This window comes from Rhinopithecus bieti, unplaced genomic scaffold (assembly GCF_001698545.2).
Source record: "Rhinopithecus bieti isolate Rb0 unplaced genomic scaffold, ASM169854v2 scaffold_2432, whole genome shotgun sequence".
NCBI classification, from domain to species: Eukaryota; Metazoa; Chordata; class Mammalia; order Primates; family Cercopithecidae; genus Rhinopithecus; species Rhinopithecus bieti.
In genome coordinates, this window is record NW_016804136.1 from 2,068,565 (window position 1) to 2,088,104 (window position 19,540).

The 19,540-nt window shown below is 36.7% G+C and overlaps 1 protein-coding gene and 1 pseudogene across 1 annotated transcript in view; both read right to left on the bottom strand.

Annotated features, from left to right (window-relative positions):
* EHHADH (enoyl-CoA hydratase and 3-hydroxyacyl CoA dehydrogenase) overlaps positions 1-19,540 on the bottom strand; it is an 81,122-nt gene that overhangs the window by 56,973 nt on the left and 4,609 nt on the right. The window contains exon 2 of the mRNA XM_017866348.1: positions 19,035-19,138. Coding sequence (XP_017721837.1) covers positions 19,035-19,138 — 104 coding nt within the window. The remainder of the gene's footprint in view (positions 1-19,034; positions 19,139-19,540) is intronic.
* LOC108524535 (eukaryotic translation initiation factor 2 subunit 2 pseudogene) lies at positions 16,089-18,932 on the bottom strand (annotated as a pseudogene).

The window sequence follows — 19,540 nt, forward strand, 5'->3', positions numbered from 1 at the left end:
ATGCTGCTATAAAGACACATGCACACATATGTTTATTGTGGCACTATTCACAATAGCAAAGACTTGGAATCAACCCAAATGTCCATCAGTGACAGACTGGATTAAGAAAATGTGGCACATATACACCATGGAATACTATGCAGCCATAAAAAAGGATGAGTTCGTGTCCTTTGTAGGGACGTGGATGCAGCTGGAAACCATCATTCTCAGCAAACTATCGCAAGAACAGAGAACCAAATATCGCATGTTCTCACTCATAGGTGGGAAGTGAGCAATGAGATCACTTGGACACAGGAAGGGGAGCATCACACACCGGGTCCTATTGTGGGGAGGGGGAAGGGGGAGGGATAGCATTAGGAGATATACCTAATGTAAATGACGAGTTAATGGGTGAAGCACATCAGCATGGCACATGTATACATATGTAACAAACCTGCACGTTGTACACATGTTCCCTAGAACTTAAAGTATAAAAAAAAAAAAAAAAAAAAAAACTAAGCTTGGTACAAGTTTTAAAAATTAATTATTTTATATCTAGCCTATTCATCTTTTTTTCTCTTTTCGCTACCTGTTCCTCATCTAGCAGCAATCCAGGAGTTATGCTTTTTTCTCACCAATTCATTATATTTCACTCTCTAGTCCAGTGTTTTGTTTTGTGTTTTCAATTCCTTTTGGTTCTAGAGAAACAAGATCAATTTCAATCTAAGTCTCAAGCCTATCATTCCTGTAGCTTTAGATTGAGATGGTTTTTTAGATAATAACAGAAATAAACAGTCATTGGATAAATGCATCAAGCACTGTGCTAAGCAGTTTCATATACTGTCTCATTTAATTTTCATAACACCTAAGTTAAGCAGCATAACAATTCCCATTTTACAGGTAAGGAAGTTAATGCTTTGAGACAAGTGACTACTTCAGACATATGACTAATAACTTGTGGAATAGGGATTTAAACTTAGGTAATTTGACTACAAACCCCACATTCTTAAAAGCTACACTATATTCTTCTACTTATAGCAGAAGGTTAGTAGCATTATTATCCCAATTTTTGGAAAACCAAAGCACAGTGTAGTGATTTCACTTTTTAATTATTTCCAGCACACCAAAATCCAATTAATTTTGGGATATTGATTTTATATCCAGCAAAACAGCTAAATTTTCTTATTAATTCTAACAATTTTTAATAGATTATTTTGATTTTCTACAAACATTATTGTATCTTCTGAATAATTAAGTTGTGTTCCTTCTTTTCATTCCTTATACCTTTTGTTTCTTGTACTAGCTTTACTGGTTATCAAAAACCTTGAATATAATGCAAAAGAAATGGTGAGAGCAGTCAGCTTTGTCTTGTTCCTTTCTCCTAAGAAAAGCTTTCAATTTGCCATTTTGTTTGTTTCCTGTAGATTTTTCAAAATGGATACCTTTTGCCTGATTAAGGCATTTTCTTTCTGTACCTCATTTACTACGAATGTTTCTTCTGAATGCACGTCAAATGTTACAGAATGTCTTTTCTACATCTCGACATAATCATATAATTTTTCTTTTTAATCTTTTAATGGGATGAATTTCATTAATCTAGTGTTCAGCCAATCTGATATTTCTAGGACAAAAGTTATATATTATACTTTTTATATGTTGTTAGATTCAGCTTCACAACACACTAAGATTATTTAAAATTATTTTTATAGATTCAGGGGGTACATGTACAGGTTTGTTACACAGATATATTGCATAATGGTGAGGTTTGGGTTTTTGGTGTGCCTATCACCCCAACAGTGAACATTGTGCCACTTGGTAACTTTTCAACCCTCACCCCAACCTCCTTGCCCTTTTGAAGGTGCCTATGTATATTATTTCCCTCTGTATGTCCATGTGTTCCCATTGTTTAGCTCCCCCTTTATTTCCCTGACAATTATTCCTTCATAATAGCTCCCACTTATAAGTGAGAATATGTGGTATTTGATTTTCTATTTCTGAGCTATTTTACTTAGGATAATGGCCTAAGTAAAGACGTAATTTCATTCTTTTTTATGGCTGTATAGTATGCTATGGTTTTCTTTATCTAATCAACCATTGATAGATCCTTGGGTTGATTCCATGACTTTGCTATCATTAACAGTGCTGTGATAAATATATGAGTATAGTTATCTTTTGATATAATAATTTATGTTCCTTTGGATGGATCTCCAGTAGTTGGATTGCTGGGTCAAATGATAGTTCTGTTTTTAATTCTTTGAGAAATCTCCATACTGTTTTTCCATAAAGGTTATACCAATTTCCATTACAAATAACAGTGGATAAGCATTCCCTTTTCTCTGTATCCTTGCCAACATGTTCTTGTTTTACTTTTTAATAACAGCCACTCTAAGTGGTGTGAGATATCTCATTGCAGTTTTGATTTACATTTCTCTGATGATTTGTGATGTTGAGAATTTTTTCATGTTTATTGGCCACTTGTGTGTCTTGTTTTGGCAAATGTATATGTCCTATGTGTACTTCAAAAAAAATTTTTAAGTATATATAACCAAAAGACAATGTCCACTTTTATTTTTTATTATTTTTTTTAATTTTTTTTATTTTATTTTATTATTATTATTATTATACTTTAAGTTCTAGGGTACATGTGCATAACGTGCAGGTTTGTTACATATGTATACTTGTGCCATGTGGTGTGCTGCACCCATCAACTCGTCAGCACCCTTGCTGAGTTGTTTGAGTTCCTTATAGATTCTGGATATTAGTCCTTTGTCAGATGCATAGTTTGCAAATATTTTCTCTCATTCTGTAGGTTGTCTGTTTACTCTGCTGATTACTTCTTTTGCTGTGCAGAAGCTCTTAGTTTAATTAAGTCGCATTCATCTATTTTTGTTTTTGTTGCATTTGAGGTCTTAGTCAAAAGTTATTTGCCTAGGCCAACGTCCAAAAGAGTTTTTCCTAAGTATTCATCCAGGTATTTTTTTGATTTCAGATCTTACACTTAAATCTTTAATCCATCTTGAATTAATTTTTGTATATGGTGAAAGATAGGGGTCCAGCTTCATTATTCCGCACATGGCTCTCCCATTTTCCCAGCACCATTTACTGAACAGCATGTCCTTTCCCATTGCATATTTTTGTTGACTTTGTTGAAGATCGGTTGGTGTAGGTATGCGGTTTTATTTCTGGATTCTCTATTCTGTTCCACTGATCTATGTGTCTATTTTTGTATCAGTACCATGCTGTTTTGGTTACCATAGCCTTATAATATAATACGAAGTCAGGTAATGTGTTGCCCCCAGCTTTGTTCTTTTCTTAGGATTGCTTTGGCTATTTGAGCTCTTTTTTGTTTCCATAATTTTGGGATTGTTTTTTCTAAATCCATGAAAAATGACATTGGTAATGTGATAGGAATTACATAGAATCTGTCTATTGTTTTGGGCAGTATGTCCATTTTAACAATATTGATTCTTTCAGTCCATGAGCATGGATGTTTTTCCATTTGTCTGTGTCATCTAACAATTCTTTCATCAGTGCTTTGTAATACCCCTTATAGAGATCTTTCACCTCATTGGTTAAAGGTATTCCTAGGTATTTTATTTTTTTGTGGCTATTGTAAATGGAACTGAGTTTTTGATTTGGTTCTCAGCTTGAACATTATTAGTGTATAGAATGCTACTGATTTTTGTATATTGATTTTGCATCCTGAAATTTACTGAAATCATTTATCAAGTGGAAAAGTCTTTTGGAGGAGTCATTAGGGTTTTCTAGGTATAAGATCATGTTATCAGTGAACAGAGGAAATCTGACTTCCTCTTTTCCAATTTGGATGCCTTTTATTTATTTCTGTTGCCTGATTGCTCTGGCTAGTACTTCCAGTCCTATGTTGACTAAGAGTGGTGAGAGTGGGCATCCTTGTCTTGTTCCAGTTCTTAGGAGTAATGTTGGATTTTACCAAATGCTTTTTCTGCATCTATTGAGGCAATCATGGATTTTGTTTTTAAATTCTGTTTATCTGGTGAATCACAGTTACTGAAGCATCCTAGAAACCCTGCAATAAAGCCCATCTAATATTGATATAATATCTTTTTGAAGTGCTATTGGATTTGGTTTGATAGTATTTTGCTGATGATTTTAGCATTTATGTTCATCAGTTATATTGGCCTTTAGTTTTTCGTTTGTTTTGTTTTGTTTTGTTTTCTTGTGTCCTTGCCTGATTTTGGTATCAAGGTGATACTGCTTTCACAGAATGAGTTAGGGAGGAATCTTTCTTCCTTGATTTTTTGGAATAGTTCCAGTAAAGATTGGTACCAGCTCTTCTTTGTACGTCTGGTAAAATTTGGCTATGAATCTATCTGGTCTTGGACTTTTTTTGGCTGAAAAAATTTTTTATTACTGATTCAATCTCATAACTCAGTATTGGTCTGTTCAGGATTTCTATTTCTTCCTGATTCAATCTTGGGACGTTGTATGTTTACAGAAGTTTATCCATTTTTTTTTTTAGGTATTCTAGTTTATGCATGTAGAGATACTCACAGTAGTCTCTGAGCATCTTTTGTCTTTTTGTGGAATCAGCTGTACTATCACCTTTATAATTTCTAATTGTGTTTACTTGAATCTTCTCTCTTTTCTGATTAGTTTACTTAGCAGCATATAAAATTTGTTTCTCTTTTCAAAGAACCAACTTTTCATCTCATTTATCCTTTGTATGTTTTTATACTATATTACCAACTTATATTTGTAATATTTTCATAAGTATATTTCTTTTTTCTGTTTTATTTTTTATTTTTCCATAGGTTATTGGGGTACAGGTGGTGTTTGGTTACATGAGTAACTTCTTTAGTGGGGATTTGTGAGATTTTGGTGCATCCATCACCCAAGCAGTATATACTGCACTATATTTGTAATCTTTTATCCCTTGCCCCACTCCCACCCTTCCCCCCCAAGTTCCCAAAGTCCATTGTATCATTCTTATGCCTTTGCATCCCCATAGCTTAGCTCCCACATATCAGTGAGATATTTGGTTTTCCATTCCTGAGTTACTTTATTTAGCATAATAGTCTCCAATCTCATCCAGGTTGCTGTGAATGCTGTTAATTCATTCATTTTTATGGCTGAGTAGTATTCCATCACATAAATATATCACAGTTTGTTTGTCTACTTGTTGATTGATGGGCATATGGGTTGGTTCCACAATTTTGCAATTGCAAATTGTGCTGCTATAAACGTGTGTGCAAGTATCTTTTCGTATGACCTTTTTCCTCTGTGTAGATACCAAGCAGTAGGATTGCTGGATCAAATGGTAGTTCTACTTTTAGTTCTTTAAGGAATCTCCACACTGTTTTCCATAGTAGTTGTACTAGTTTACATTCCCACCAGCAATGTACAAGTGTTTTCTTTTCACCGCATCCCTGTCAACATCTATTGTTTTTTGATTTTTTGATTATGGCCATTCTTGCAGGAGTAAGGTGGTATCTCATTGTGGTTTTGATTTGCATTTTCCTGATCATTAGTGATGCTGAGCATTTTTTCATATGTTTGTTGGCTAGTTGTATATCTTCTTTTAAGAATTGTCTATTCATGTCCTTAGCCCACTTTTTAATGGGATTGTTTGTTTTTTTCTTGTTGATTTGTTTGAGTTCGTTGTAGAGTCTGGGTATTAGTAGTTTGTTGGATGTATAGATGGTGAAGATTTTCTCCCACTCTGTGGGTTGTCTGTTTACTCTGCTGACTGTTCCTCTTGCCATGCAAAAGCTCATTAGTTTAATTAACTTCCAACTATTTATCTTTGTTTTTATTGCATTTGCTTTTGGGTTCTTGGTCATGAAATCCTTGCCTAAGCCAATTTCTAGAAGGGTTTTCCAACGTTATCTTCTAGAATTTTATAGTTTCAGGTTTTATATTTAAGTCCTTGATCCATCTTGAGTTGATTTTGTATAAGGTGTGAGATGAGGATCCAGTTTCATTCTCCTACATGTGGCTAACCAATTATCCCAGCACCATTTGTAGAAAAGGGTGTCCTTTTCCCACTTCGTTTTGATTGCTTTGTCAAAGATCAACGTTATCTTCTAGAATTTTTATAGTTTCAGGTTTTATATTTAAGTCCTTGATCCATCTTGAGTTGATTTTTGTATAAGGTGTGAGATGAGGATCCAGTTTCATTCTCCTACATGTGGCTAACCAATTATCCCAGCACCATTTGTAGAAAAGGGTGTCCTTTTCCCACTTCGTTTTTGATTGCTTTGTCAAAGATCAGTTGGCTATAAGTATTTGGGTTTATTTTTTGGGTTCTCTATTCTGTTCCATTGGTCTATGTGCCTATTTTTATACCAGTACCATGCTGTTTTGGTGACTATGGCCTTATAGTATAGTTTGAAATCAGGTAGTGTGATGCCTCCAGATTTCTTATTTTTGCTTAGTCTTGCTTTGGCTGTCCGGGCTCTATTTTGGTTCCATATGAATTTTAGAATTCTTTTTCTAATTCTGTGAAGAATGATGGTGGTATTTTGATGGGGGTTGCATTGAATTTGTAGATTGCTTTTGAGAGCATGGTCATTTTCACAATATTGATTCTACCCATCCATGAGCATGGGATGTATTTCCATTTGTTTACATCATCTAAGATTTCTTTCAGCAGTGTTTTTTAGTTTTCCTTGTAGAAGTCTTTTGACTCCTTGGTTAGGTACATTCCTAAATAGTTTATTTTATTTTTTGCAGCTATTGTAAAAGGGGATGAGTTATTGATTTCATTATCTGCTTGGTCACTGTTGGTGTATAGAAGAGCTACTGATTTCTGCACATTAATCTTGTATCCGGAAACTGCTGAATTCTTTTATCAGTTCTAGGAACTTTCAGGAGGAGTCTTTAGGGTTTTCAAGGCAAACAATCATATCGTCAGCAAACAATGAACGTTTGACTTCCTCTTTACAGATTTGGATGCCCTTTATTTCTTTCTCTTGTCTGATTGCTCTGGCTAGGACTTCCAGTACTATGTTGAAGAGGAGTGGTGAGAGTGGGCATCCTTGTCCTGTTCCAGTTCTCAGAGGGAATGCTTTAAACTTTTCCCCATTCATTATTATGATGGCTGTGGGTTTGTCATAGATGGCTTTTATTACATTGAGTTATGTCCCTTGTACATCAGTTTTGCTGAGTTTTAATAATAATGGGATGTTGGATTTTGTCAAATGCTTTTTCTGCATCTATTGAGATGATCATGTGATGTTTGTTTTTAATTCTGTTTATATGGTGTATCACATTTATTGACTTGTGTATGTTAAACCATCCCTGCATCCCTGGTATGAAACCCAGTTGACCATGGTGGATTATCTTTCTGCTATGTTGTTGGATTCAGTTAGCTAGTATTTCATTAGAGATTTTAGCATATATGTTCATCAAGGATATCGGTCTGTAGTTTTCTTTTTTGGTTATGTCCTGTCCTAGTTTTGGTATTAGGGTGATGCTGGCTTCATAGAATGAATTAGGGAGGGTTCCTCCTTTCTCTTTCTTGTGGAATAATGTCAAAAGGATTGGTACCATGAGGATGGAAGATTTTTCCATTTGTTTGTGTCCTCTCTTATTTCCTTGAGCAGTGGTTTGTAGTTCTCCGTGAAGACATCCTTCACATCCCTTGTTAGCTGTACTCTTAGGTATTTTATTCTCTTTGTAGCAATTGTAAATGGGAGTTCATTCATGATTTGGCTCTGTGCTTGCCTATTGTTTGTGTAAAGGAATGCTTGTGAATTTTGCACATTGATTTTGTATCCTGAGACTTTGCTGAAGTTGCTTATCAGATCAAGAAGTTTTTGGACTGAGATGATCGGGTTTTCTAAATATAAAATCATGCCATCTGCAAACAGAGCCAACGTGACTTCCTCTCTTCCTATTCGAATATGCTTTATTTCTTCGTCTTGCCTGATTGCCCTGGCCAGAAGTTCCAATACTATGTTGAACAGGGGTGGTGAGAGAGGGCATCTTTGTCTTGTACTGGTTTTCAAAGGGAATGCTTCCAGCTTTTGCCCATTTAATATGATATTGGCTGTGGGTTTGTCACAAATAGCTCTTATTATTTTGAGTTATGTTTCATTAATACCGAGTTTACTGAGAGTTTTTAACATGAAGAGATGTTGAATATTATCAAAGGCCTTTTCTGCATCTATTGAGATAATCATGTGGTTTTTTCCTTTGGTTCTGTTTATGTCAATATCATGAAAATGGTCATACTGCCCAAAGTAATTTATAGATTCAATGCTATTTTTATGAAACTATCATTGACATTCTTCACAAATTTAGAAAAAACTACTTTAAATTTTACATGGAATCAAAGAAGACCCCATATAACCAAGACAATCCTAAGCAAAAAGAACAAAGCTGGAGGCATCACACTACCTGACTTCAAACTATACTACAAGGTTACAGTAAACAAAACAGCACAGTACTGGTACCAAAACAGACATATAGACCAACGGAGCAGAACAGAGACCTCAGAAATAACACTACACATCTACAACCATCTGAACTTCAACAAAACTGACAAAAACAAGCAATGGGGAAAGGATCTCCTATTAAGTAAATTATGCTGGGAAAACTGGCTAGCCATATGCAGGAAACTGAAACTGGAGCCCTTCCTTACACCTTATACAAAACTTAACTCAATATGGATTACAGACTTAAGTGTAAAACCAAAAACCATAAAAACTCTAGAAGAAAACCTAGGCAATACCACTCAGGACATAGGAATGGGCAAAGCCTTCATCAAAAATGACAAAAGCAATTGCAACAAAAGCCAAAATTGACAAATGGTATCTAATTAAACTAAAGAGCTTCTGCACAGCAAAAGAAACTACCATCAGAATGAACAGGCAACCTAAAGAATGGGAGAGAATTTTTGCAATCTACCCATCTGATAAAGGTCTAATATCCAGTATTTACAAGGAAGTTAAATATATTTGCAAGAAAAAAACAACCCCATCAAAAAGTGGGCAAAGGATATAAACAGACACTTCTCAAAAGAAGACATTCACACAGCCAACAAACATATGAAAAAAGCTCAACATCACTGATCATCAGAGAAATGCAAATCAAAACTGCAATGATATACCATCTCATGCCATGCAGAATGGTGATTATTAAAAAGTCAGGGAACAACAGATGCTGGTGAGACTGTGGAGAAATAGGATCACTTTTATACCATTGGTGGGAATGTAAATTAGTTCAACCATTGTGGAAGAGACTATGGCAATTCCTCAAGGATCTAGAACCAGAAATACCATTTGACCTAGAAATCCCATTACTGGGTATATGCCCAAAGGATTATAAATCATCCTACTATAAAGACACATGCACATGTATATTTATTGCAGGCACTATTTATAACAGCAAAGACATGGAGCCAATGCAAATGCCCATCAATTATAGACTGAATAAAGAAAATGTGGTACATATATACAATGGAATACTATGCAGCCATAAAAAGGGATGAGATCATGTCCTCTGCAGGGACATGGATGAAGCTGGAAGCCATCATCTTCAGCAAACTAACACAGGAACAGAAAACCAAATACTGCATGTTCTCACTGATAAGTGGGAGTTGAACAGTGGGAACACATGGACAGAGAGGGGAACAACACACACCAGGGCCTGTTGGGGGGTTGGGAGGTGAAGGGGGGGAACTTAGAGGACAGATCAATAGGTGCAGCAAACCACCATGCACACATATACCTAAGTAACAAACCTGCATGTTCTGCACATATATCCCATTTTTTTTAAAAGAAATAATAATAATAATAATAATAATAATAATAATAATAATAATAAAAGGATTGGTACCAATTTGTCTTTGAATGTCTGGCAGAATTCTGCTGTGAATTCATCTGGTCCTGGACTTTTTCTTAGTTGGTAATTTACTGATCTGTTCTGGGTATGTAATTCTTCCTGTTTAAGCTAGAAGGGTTGCATTTTTTCAGGAATTTATCCATCTCTTCTAGGTTTTCTAGTTCATGTATGTAAAAGTGTTCATAGTAGCCTTGTATTTCAGTGGTGTCAACTGTAATATCTCCTGTTTCATTTCTTCATGAGGTTATTTGGATTTTCTGTCTTCTTGGTTAATCTTACTAATGGTCTATCAATTTTTTTAATCTTTTCAAAGAACCAGCTTTTTGTTTGATTTATCTTTCATATATTTTTGGGGGGTTGGTTCCACTTCACGTAGTTCTGCTCTGATCGTGGTTACTTCTTTTCTTCTGCTGGGTTTGGGTTTGGTTTGTTCTTGTTTCTCTAGTTCCTTGAGGCACTGTGACCTTACAATGTCAGTTTGTGCTCTTTCAGTCTTTTTGATACAGGCATTTAGGGCTATGAACTTTCCTCTTAGCATTGCCTTTGCTGTATCCCAGAGGTATTGATAGATTGTGTCATTATTGTCATTCAGTTTAAAGAATGTTTTCATTTCCATCTTGATTTTGTTTTTGACCCAATGACCATTCAGGAGCAGGTTATTTAATTTCCATATATTTGCATGGTTGAAGGTTCCTTTTAGAGTTGATTCCCTGTTTTATTCCACTGTGGTCTGAGAGAGTGCTTGATATAATTTCAATTTTCTTAAATGTATTGAGGTTCATTTTGTGGCCTATAATACGGTCTATCTTGGAGAAAGTTCGATGCACAGTTGAATAGAATGTGTATTCTGTGGTTGTTGGATGAAATGTTCTGTGTAAATCTGTTAAGTCCATTTGTTCCAAGGTATAGTTTGAATCCATTGTTTTTTTGTTGACTTTCTGTCTTGATGACCTGTCTGGTGCCGTCAGTGGAGTACTGAAGTCCCCCACTATTATTGTGCTGCTGTCTATCTCATTTCTTAGGTCTATTAGTAATTGTTTTATAAATTTGGGAGCTCCAGTGTTAGATGCACATATGTTTAGGATTGTGACATCTTCCTGTTGGACAATGCCTTTTACCATTATATCATGTCCCTCTTTGTCTCTTTTAACTGCTGGTTGCTTTAAAGTTTGTTTTGTCTGATATAAGAATAGCTACCCCTGCTTGCTTTTAGTATCCATTTGCATGAAATGCCTTTTTCCACCCCTTTAAGTTTATGTGAGTGCTTATGTGTTAGGTGAGTCTCCTGAAGGCAGCAGATAGTTGGTTGGTGAGTTCTTATTCATCCTGCAGTTCTGGATATCTCAAGTGGAGTATTTAGGCCATTTACATTCAATGTTAGTATTGAGATGTGAGGTACTGTTGCATTCATCACGCTATTTGTCACCTGTGTACCTTGGTTTCTTTGGTGTTTTTTTGTTTGTTTTTTGCTTTTTAACTTGTATTTTTGTTTTATAGGTCCCGTGTAATTTATGCTTTAAAGAGGTTCTATTTTGATGTGTTTCCAGGATTTGTTTCAAGATTTAGAGCTCCTTTTAGCAGTTCTTACAGTGGTGGCTTGGTAATGGTGAATTCCCTCAGCATTTGTTTGTCTGAAAAAGACTGTATCTTTCCTTCATATAGGATGCTTAGTTTTGCTGAATAAAAAATTCTTGACTGACAATTGTTTTGTTTGATGGGGCTGAAGATAGAGCCCCACACCCTTCTAGCTTGTAAGGTTTCTGCTGACAAACCTGCTGTTAATATGATAGGTTTTCCTTTATAGGTTACCTGGTACTTTTGTCTCACAGCTCTTAAGACTCTTTTCTTTGTCTTAACTTTAGACAACCTGAAGACAATATGCCAGGTGATGAACTTTTTGTGATGAATTTCCCAGGTGTTCTTTGTGCTTCTTGTATTTGGATGTCTAGATTTCTAGCAAGCCCAGGCAAGTTTTCCTCAAATATTCCCCCAAATATATTTCCCAAACTTCTAGATTTCTGTTCTTCCTCTGTGACACTCATTATTCTTAGGTTTGGTTGTTTAACATAATCCAAAACTTCTTGGAGGCTTTGTTCACATTTTCTTATTCTTTTTTGTCTTGTTGGATTGGATTAATTCAAAGACCTTGTCTTTAAGCTCTGAATTTCTTCCTTCTACTTGCTCAATTCTATTGCTGAGACTTTCCAGAGCATTTTGCATTTCTATAAGTGCATCCAGTGTTTCCTGAATTTTTGATTGTTTTTTCTTCATGCTATCCATTTCCTTGAATATTTCTCCCTTCCCTTCTTGTATTGTTTTTTGTATTTCCTTGCATTGGGCTTTACCTTTCTCTGGTGCCTCCCTGATTAGCTTAATAATTAACCTCCTGAATTCTTTTTTCAGGTAAATCAGGGATTTCTTCTTCGTTTGGATCCATTGCTGTGAGTTAATGTGATTTTGGGGTGTGTTACAGTGCCTTGTTTGTCATATTACCAGAGTTGGTTTTCTGGTTCCTTTTCATTTGGGTAGGCTCTGTCAGAGGGAAGGTCTAGGGCTGAAGGCTGTTGTTCAGATTCTTTTGTCACATGGGGTGTTCTCTTGATGTAGTATTCTCCCCCTTTTCCTACGGATGTGGCTTCCTGAGAGCTGAGCTGGAGATTGTCGTCACTCTTCTGGATCTAGCCACCCAGAAAATCTACCAGGCTCTGGGCTGGTATTGGGGGTTGTCTGCACAGAGTCCTGTGATGTGAACTGTCTGTGGATATCCCTCAGCCATGGATACCAGCACCTGTTCTGGTGGAGGTAGCAGGGGGGATGAAATGGACTCTGTGAGGGTTCTTAGCTTTGGTAGTTTGATGCTCTATTTTTGTGCTGGTTGGCCTCCTACTGGGAGGTGGCACTTTCCAGAGGGCATCAGCTGTGGTATTATGGAGAGGAACTGGTAGTGGATGGGGGCTCTAGAACTCCCAAGAGTATATGCCCTTTGTCTTCAGCTACCAGGGTAGAAAGGGAAGGCCCATCAGGTGGGGGCAGAGCTAGGCGTGTCTGAGCTGAGACTCTCCTTAGGCGGGTCTTTCTGTGGCTGCCGTAGGGGATTGAGGTGAGATTCCCCGGTCACTGGAGTCATGTACCTAAACGGATTATGGCTGCCTCTGCTGAGTCATGCAGGTTGTAAGGGAAGTGGGGGAAAGTTGGCAGTCTCAGGCCTCACCCAGCTCTCACACAATCCAAGAGCCTGTCTCACTCCCCATCTAACAGCACCAAGTCTGTTTCCAGGCAGTAGGCAAGCAGGGCTAAGAACTTGCCCCAGACTACCCACCTCCAAGCTGCATAAGGGCTTTAGTTTTTCCCCTGCCTGTGGAGTCTGCACTCCAGATTCACACCCTCCCCCGAGTTCTGGCCAGGAGGCTTCTAGACTAGTTCAAATTGTTACAAAGTTCGGCTAGAGACTTCCTTCTCTCTGTGGTGTTTTCCCCATGACTCTGGCCACCCTCTCAGAGGATCTCTATGATGTCAGGCAGGAACAGCCTGCTTAGGGATGGTCCCAACAAGCTCCGAGGGCCTTTCCCGCTGCATCCTCTACCCCTGTATTTCATACGGCTCTCTAAATTGACTCAGCTCCAGGTAAGGTAAGGATGTTCTCCCACAAACTAGACCTTCAGTTTCCCCAGTGGGGGTGTGTGTTCGAGAATGGAGGATCTCCCTTTCCCATTTCTGCAGTTTGGGCACTCACAGTATTTGGGATGTCTCCTGTGTCCTGCAGGAGCAGTCTGCTTCCTTCAGAGGGTCTGTGGGTCCCTTGGGATTCCTGATTTATTCTTGTAGTCATTCTGGAGCTAAAATTCACGATGTGAGCCTCTGCATGCTGCTCTGTCCATCCAAGTCAGAGCTGCAATCTAGTCCTGCCTCCCGTCCACCATGATGATCCTTAATCCTCATTATTATTATTTTTGTCTCAATCTCATTCAGTTCTGCTCAGATCTTTGTTATTTCTTTTCTTCTGCTAGCTCTGGGTTTGGTTTGTTCTTGTTTTTCTAGTTCCATGAGGTGCAACATCAGGTTGCAACTTTAAGATCTTTCTATATTTTAAAAAAATTTCTGCCTTGATTTCCTCATTTACCTAATGAACATTCAGGAGCAAGTTGTTTAGTTCCCATGTATTTGTAGAGTTTTGAGAGTTCCTCTTGCTATTGATTTCTACTTTTATTCCACTATAATATGAAAAGATACTTGATATGATTTAGATTTTTTTGAATTTGTTGAGGTTTATGGCCAAACATATGATCTATTTTGGAGAATGTTCTATGCACAGAATGTCTCATGCACAAATGAGAAAAATGCATATTTTGCAGTTGTTGCATAGAATGTTCTATAAATGTCTATTAGGTCCACTTGGGCTAAAGTCTAGTTTAAGTCCATAGTTTCTTTGCTGATTTTCTGCCTTAATCATCTGTCTAGTGCTGTCAGTGGGGTTTTGAAGTCTTCCATTATTATTGTATTGCTGTCTATCTCTTTTCTTAGGTTAAGTAGTATTTGTTTTATAAATCTGGGTTGTCCATTTTGGGATGCATATATTTTTAAGACAGCTATACCTTCTTCTTGTATTGAACCCTTTATCATTATATAATAAATTACTGTTGTTGATTTAAAATCTGCTTTATCTGACATAAGTATAGCTACTACTGCTCATTTTTGTTTTCTGTTTGCATGATGTATCTTTTTCCACTCCTTTGAGTTTATGTGTGTCTTTACCAAAGGGTGTCACTTGTGGGCAGAAAACGATTAGTTTTTTTTTTTTTTTTTAATCCAATTTGCCAGTCTATATCTTTAAGTGGAGTATTTAGGCCATTTATGTTCAAGGTTAATATTGATATATGAGGTTTTGTTCCCGTCATAATGTTGTTACCTAGTTGCTTTGTTGTCTCAATTTACACTAAGATTTTTATATCTACATTTATAAATGAAATTAGCCTGTAATTTTTCTTTTTCATACTGTCCTTGTCAGGTGTTAGTATCAAGGGTATGCTGCCTCAAAAAATGAGTTGGGAAGTGTACTGAGTTGAATAGTGTTCACCCAGAAGCTGTGTGACATTTGGAAATAAGGTCTTTGCAGATGTTATCAAATTAAGATAAGGTCATGCTGGGTTAGGGTAGGCCTATTGAAGATCAGGAAAATTTAGACGTGGAGGAAAAGAAGCCATGTGATTAAAGTGAGACTGGAGTGATGCATCCATAGGCCAAGGATTGCTAGCAACCATAAGAAGCTAGAAGAGGCAAGGAAGGATTCTTCCCTAAAGAAAACAGAGGAAGAATGACCCTGCTGATATCTTGATTACAAACTTCTATCCTCCAGAGCTATGAGAGAATAGATTTCTGTTGTTTTTAGCCATTTAGTTTGTGGCAATTTGTTATGGTGCTCTAGGAAACTAATAGAGAAAGTGTTCCCACTTTTTTGATTCTCTAAAATGTTTATGTAAAATTGGAATATTTTCCTTGACTTTACAGTAGACCTTGCCAATGGAGTCTTCTGGGTCAAGTATTTACTTGGTGAGATTTTTGATTACTGATTGAATTTCTCTAACGATTACAGAACTATTTGGATTTTCTATTTCTTCTTGAGTTAATTTTGAGAAGCTATTTTTTACATGTTCATAATATTTTCATTATCTTTCTTTTTTCACTGTTATGATAACTTTGATTTATCTTGCATTTTACAGAAGTCTATGAACGATTTTTAAAAAGCACCTCCTTACCCCATATCACGTTTCTCTGACAGGTGTTAAAGTAGGCTATAAGTATGTCAACAGCTTGAGCATCAGTGTCTTGCAAGGATTTCAGACCAACCAACCACCAGCCAAAGAACTTGGCAGCTTTTTAATCTTGTTTTTAATACAATGGTATATCCACTCTGATGGCAAACCAGTCTAGCCACATCTCTACAACACACTTTGAAAAATCAATGATGGCCGGGCGCGGTGGCTCAAGCCTGTAATCCCAGCACTTTGGGAGGCCGAGATGGGCAGATCACAAGGTCAGGAGATCGAGACCATCCTGGCTAACCCGGTGAAACCCCGTCTCTACTAAAAAATACAAAAAACTAGCCGGGCGAGGTGGCGGGCACTTGTAGTCCCAGCTACTCGGGAGGCTGAGGCAGGAGAATGGCATAAACCCAGGAGGCGGAGCTTGCAGTGAGCTGAGATCCGGCCACTGCACTCCAGCCTGGGCGACAGAGCGAGACTCCGTCTCAAAAAAAAAAAAAAGAAAAGTCAGTGATTAGCAAATTAGTTAGCTTTGGCACGGAGCTGTGCTCGCTTGCCCATGACAGTCTGAAAGCAGGTTTTGATACTGGCAACAGCACATCTAGAATGACAAGTTTCACACTGTAGGAAATAAGAGTTGCATGTCCTTCTGCAGGATTGTGTCCAGTGATCTGCATGTGTGACAAACGACACATGCCTTGATAAATCTTTGTAAGACATTTTCTATCTGTTTCTGTTGGAATCTTCCTTTACAAGTTGGTTATTACCATCTATAGAACCACTTGTACCCAATTCAGCCAACAAAAATGCAAGTGTGCTGATGATGTAATAGTTTACAGATATCTGTAAAGTTGACAAAAGAAGTTTTCTTGGTTCCTACTCGGACGACCTGCGGAGGTTTCATAATGAATTTCTTTTTCTCCCCAGCAACCATATCTGAATTCTTTTCCCTTATGATGTTGAACACACGATTCAGCAGCTCCTCTTACGTGTAGTCTCCTTCTGAGCCTACCCAAGCAGGGCCTGTCTGATTACTGAATGACATATCGTCATCTTTTTTTGCTGTCTTCATCTTCTAGAGCTTCATCTTTTTCTAGCATTTCATCCTCATCTGGGTACTTGACATTCTTCTTTTTCTTGCCAAGCATAATGTCAAGGTCATGCTCTGCTTCAGCTGGTCCTTGAACATCACTTTCAATCTTAAGATCCTTTACATCTTCTTCAGCGTCATCAATATCAAATATCTTTTTTGTTTTTTTCTTTTTTCTATTGATTAAAGAAGTTCTGGTCATCTAGATCATCAGAAGCATCTTTTTTCCTACTGTCCTCATCATCAGCTTCCAAATTTTTGTCCTCAGTTGGCTCTGGCTCCAGACTTTTGTTTCTGAAGGCTGCGTTTCCTCTGTTTGGGTATCCCCTTCCTCATCTAACATAAAAGGCTTCTTCTTCATCTTCTTTTCTTCTTGCTCATAGTAGGATCAAAAATCACCTCGTCCCAGACATGGATGCGGCTCCAGTGGGCTCAGCATGGACAAGAAGTCAGACAGGTCACCCCCAGGCCCCGCAGCAGCGCTGCTCCTGCCAATACCTCTCCCACTACTGCACTAGGCTCTTGTATCAGACAAAGGGCCATTATCTTTCTTAAAGGCTATAGTATCTGCAATGATATCCCTTTCATCATTCTTCATATGCATTGTTTGTGCCTTATCTTCTCCTTCAATCTCTCCAGAGTTTGTGAATTGTATTAGTCTCAAAAAACTGACATTGTTGTTCCTCTTGATTCAAATGTTTTCTATTTCATTAATTTCTCCTCTTTATTATTTCCTTTCTTCTACTTGATTAGGGTATATTTTACTGTTAGTCAGTTCCTTTATATAAATATTTAAGTCATTACATTTCAGCCTGTTTTCTTTTCTAATATATATTTTTAAAGCTATAAATTTCCTGATAAGTTTTATTTGAGCTGCATCCCTCAAGTTTTATATTATGTTTTCATTGCCATTCAGTTCCCAATTTTTTCTAAATTCCATTATTTCTGTTTTCACTCAGAGGATATTGGAAATTAACTTCCAAACATATGAGAATTACTAGTTATATTTTGTTATTGATTTCTAGCTTAATTGCATTGTTGTCAGATAATATATTCTTAATGAAATTTATTTAGATAAGATTTTATAATTCAGTATCTAGTCAATTTTTGTAAACATTCCAGATGTATTTCAGAAGAATGTATATTCTCCCATTTTGGGGTGCATTGTTCTATGTACATGCATTAAGCCAAGTTTCATAATCCCTAATACTTTTTTAGAAGAATAATTTTTTCTGCCTCCTAACTCTAATTGCATTCTCTCATCTACCTTCTTTCTTACAAAGAAATATCAAGTTCTTTATCATTCCGATCACTTTTTCCATGCGTCATTGTCATCCTCTTGGGTGCCAAACCTTAAGTTTCCAAACAGTGAGTAAGCTATTTAATAACTGGTTAAGGTTTGGGACATTATATTAATCTCTTTCAGGCTCAAAATCTCTTCTTACTTGTAAATGAGGATTGTAGGACTAACTGAGAATTAAAATAGAATGTGTTTAAAAATACTATTACTTTTATTATTATTAATAAATAACCTACATGGTACTAGCACATAACAGGCAAGATAAATGGTAATATTATAATGATTCACATTTTTATATTTATTTATTGCCATGATTCTAATATCTGTGTCTTTTCAGGCTACGATTAACACACATTAAATTTCTCTGGCTACAGTAAGGTTGAATAGGCCCCCATATCCATGTGACTTTTGTCAAAGGGTATAATGTATTCATTAAGGAAAAGATGCCATATATACCATTGAATAAATCACCATTTCAAAATACTTTTTCCATATTTTGTCAATAATTTTGCATCTTTACACAATAACCCAATAAAACAGTGCCATGGTCACCGAGATGGGTGATTATCAGAAGAAAAATGAATTCTATTATAAGAGTCTGTGTGAATTAAACAGTAACATTTATTGACCATCTTCTGTGTATAGGTACTGTAGTAGAGGCTTTCAGATATGTTATCTCATTTAATGTCACAAAAACCCCTTAAAATAGATATTATTGTTCCTACTTTATAGATAGAGAAATTGAGGTTCAGGAGGTTAAAGAGATTTGCCCAAGCCCATATGTTGTGGAGATACATGCAATGCAGGTATATATCAGCAGGTGTATAACAGCCATCAAGTCTGGAACTAAATATACTCTAAAACCCCAATCCACTATAAAAGAAACTAAGCCCAAAGACTTCTCTGGGTCTCTCTTGTAATTCCTGTCCCTTTCTCCACAATGTTTCTCATTCTCACTCAAGTCTGTCATTTCCATTACCTACACTCAGTTATTACCCACAAGCACAGCTAATGTAGTATTGGTCTCAGTCTGTGGTTGGATTCCAGAGATAGTGGGAAAGGGTTAGATTTAAGTTACCTGCAGAAAATTTGCCCTCTGCTCCACAAATCACAATGGCTTTTATTGTATTGTCTATTACAGCTTTCTGTAGTCCTTCTTTTACATCACGGAGTACAGCCGTACTAAAAGAAAACAAAATACATAAAGTAAATTAGTCAGAATTAAATTCCTACCATTCAGAGTGTTTTCCTTTCGTAACAATGAAAAATTAAACACACACATAATGGATAAGAACTGTAGATACTTCTCAATAAAGCTTCCAACAAATAATATATGTGTCTACTATGACTATTATATTTGTTCTACAAATAATATATGTGCCTATGATTAATTAAGCACTGAACAGATTAAATGAATCCACTTTTTAAAAATGTAATTTTCCTGCCCTGTGCTTTCACTTTGACCACTTAAAACTGGCACCAACCAATTTAAAAATATTATTACATGTCTTCTATATACTGTACAAGGAGTTATCCAATACTTGTACATAATTTATCATGTAAGGTGCACTAAGATGAGTGCTG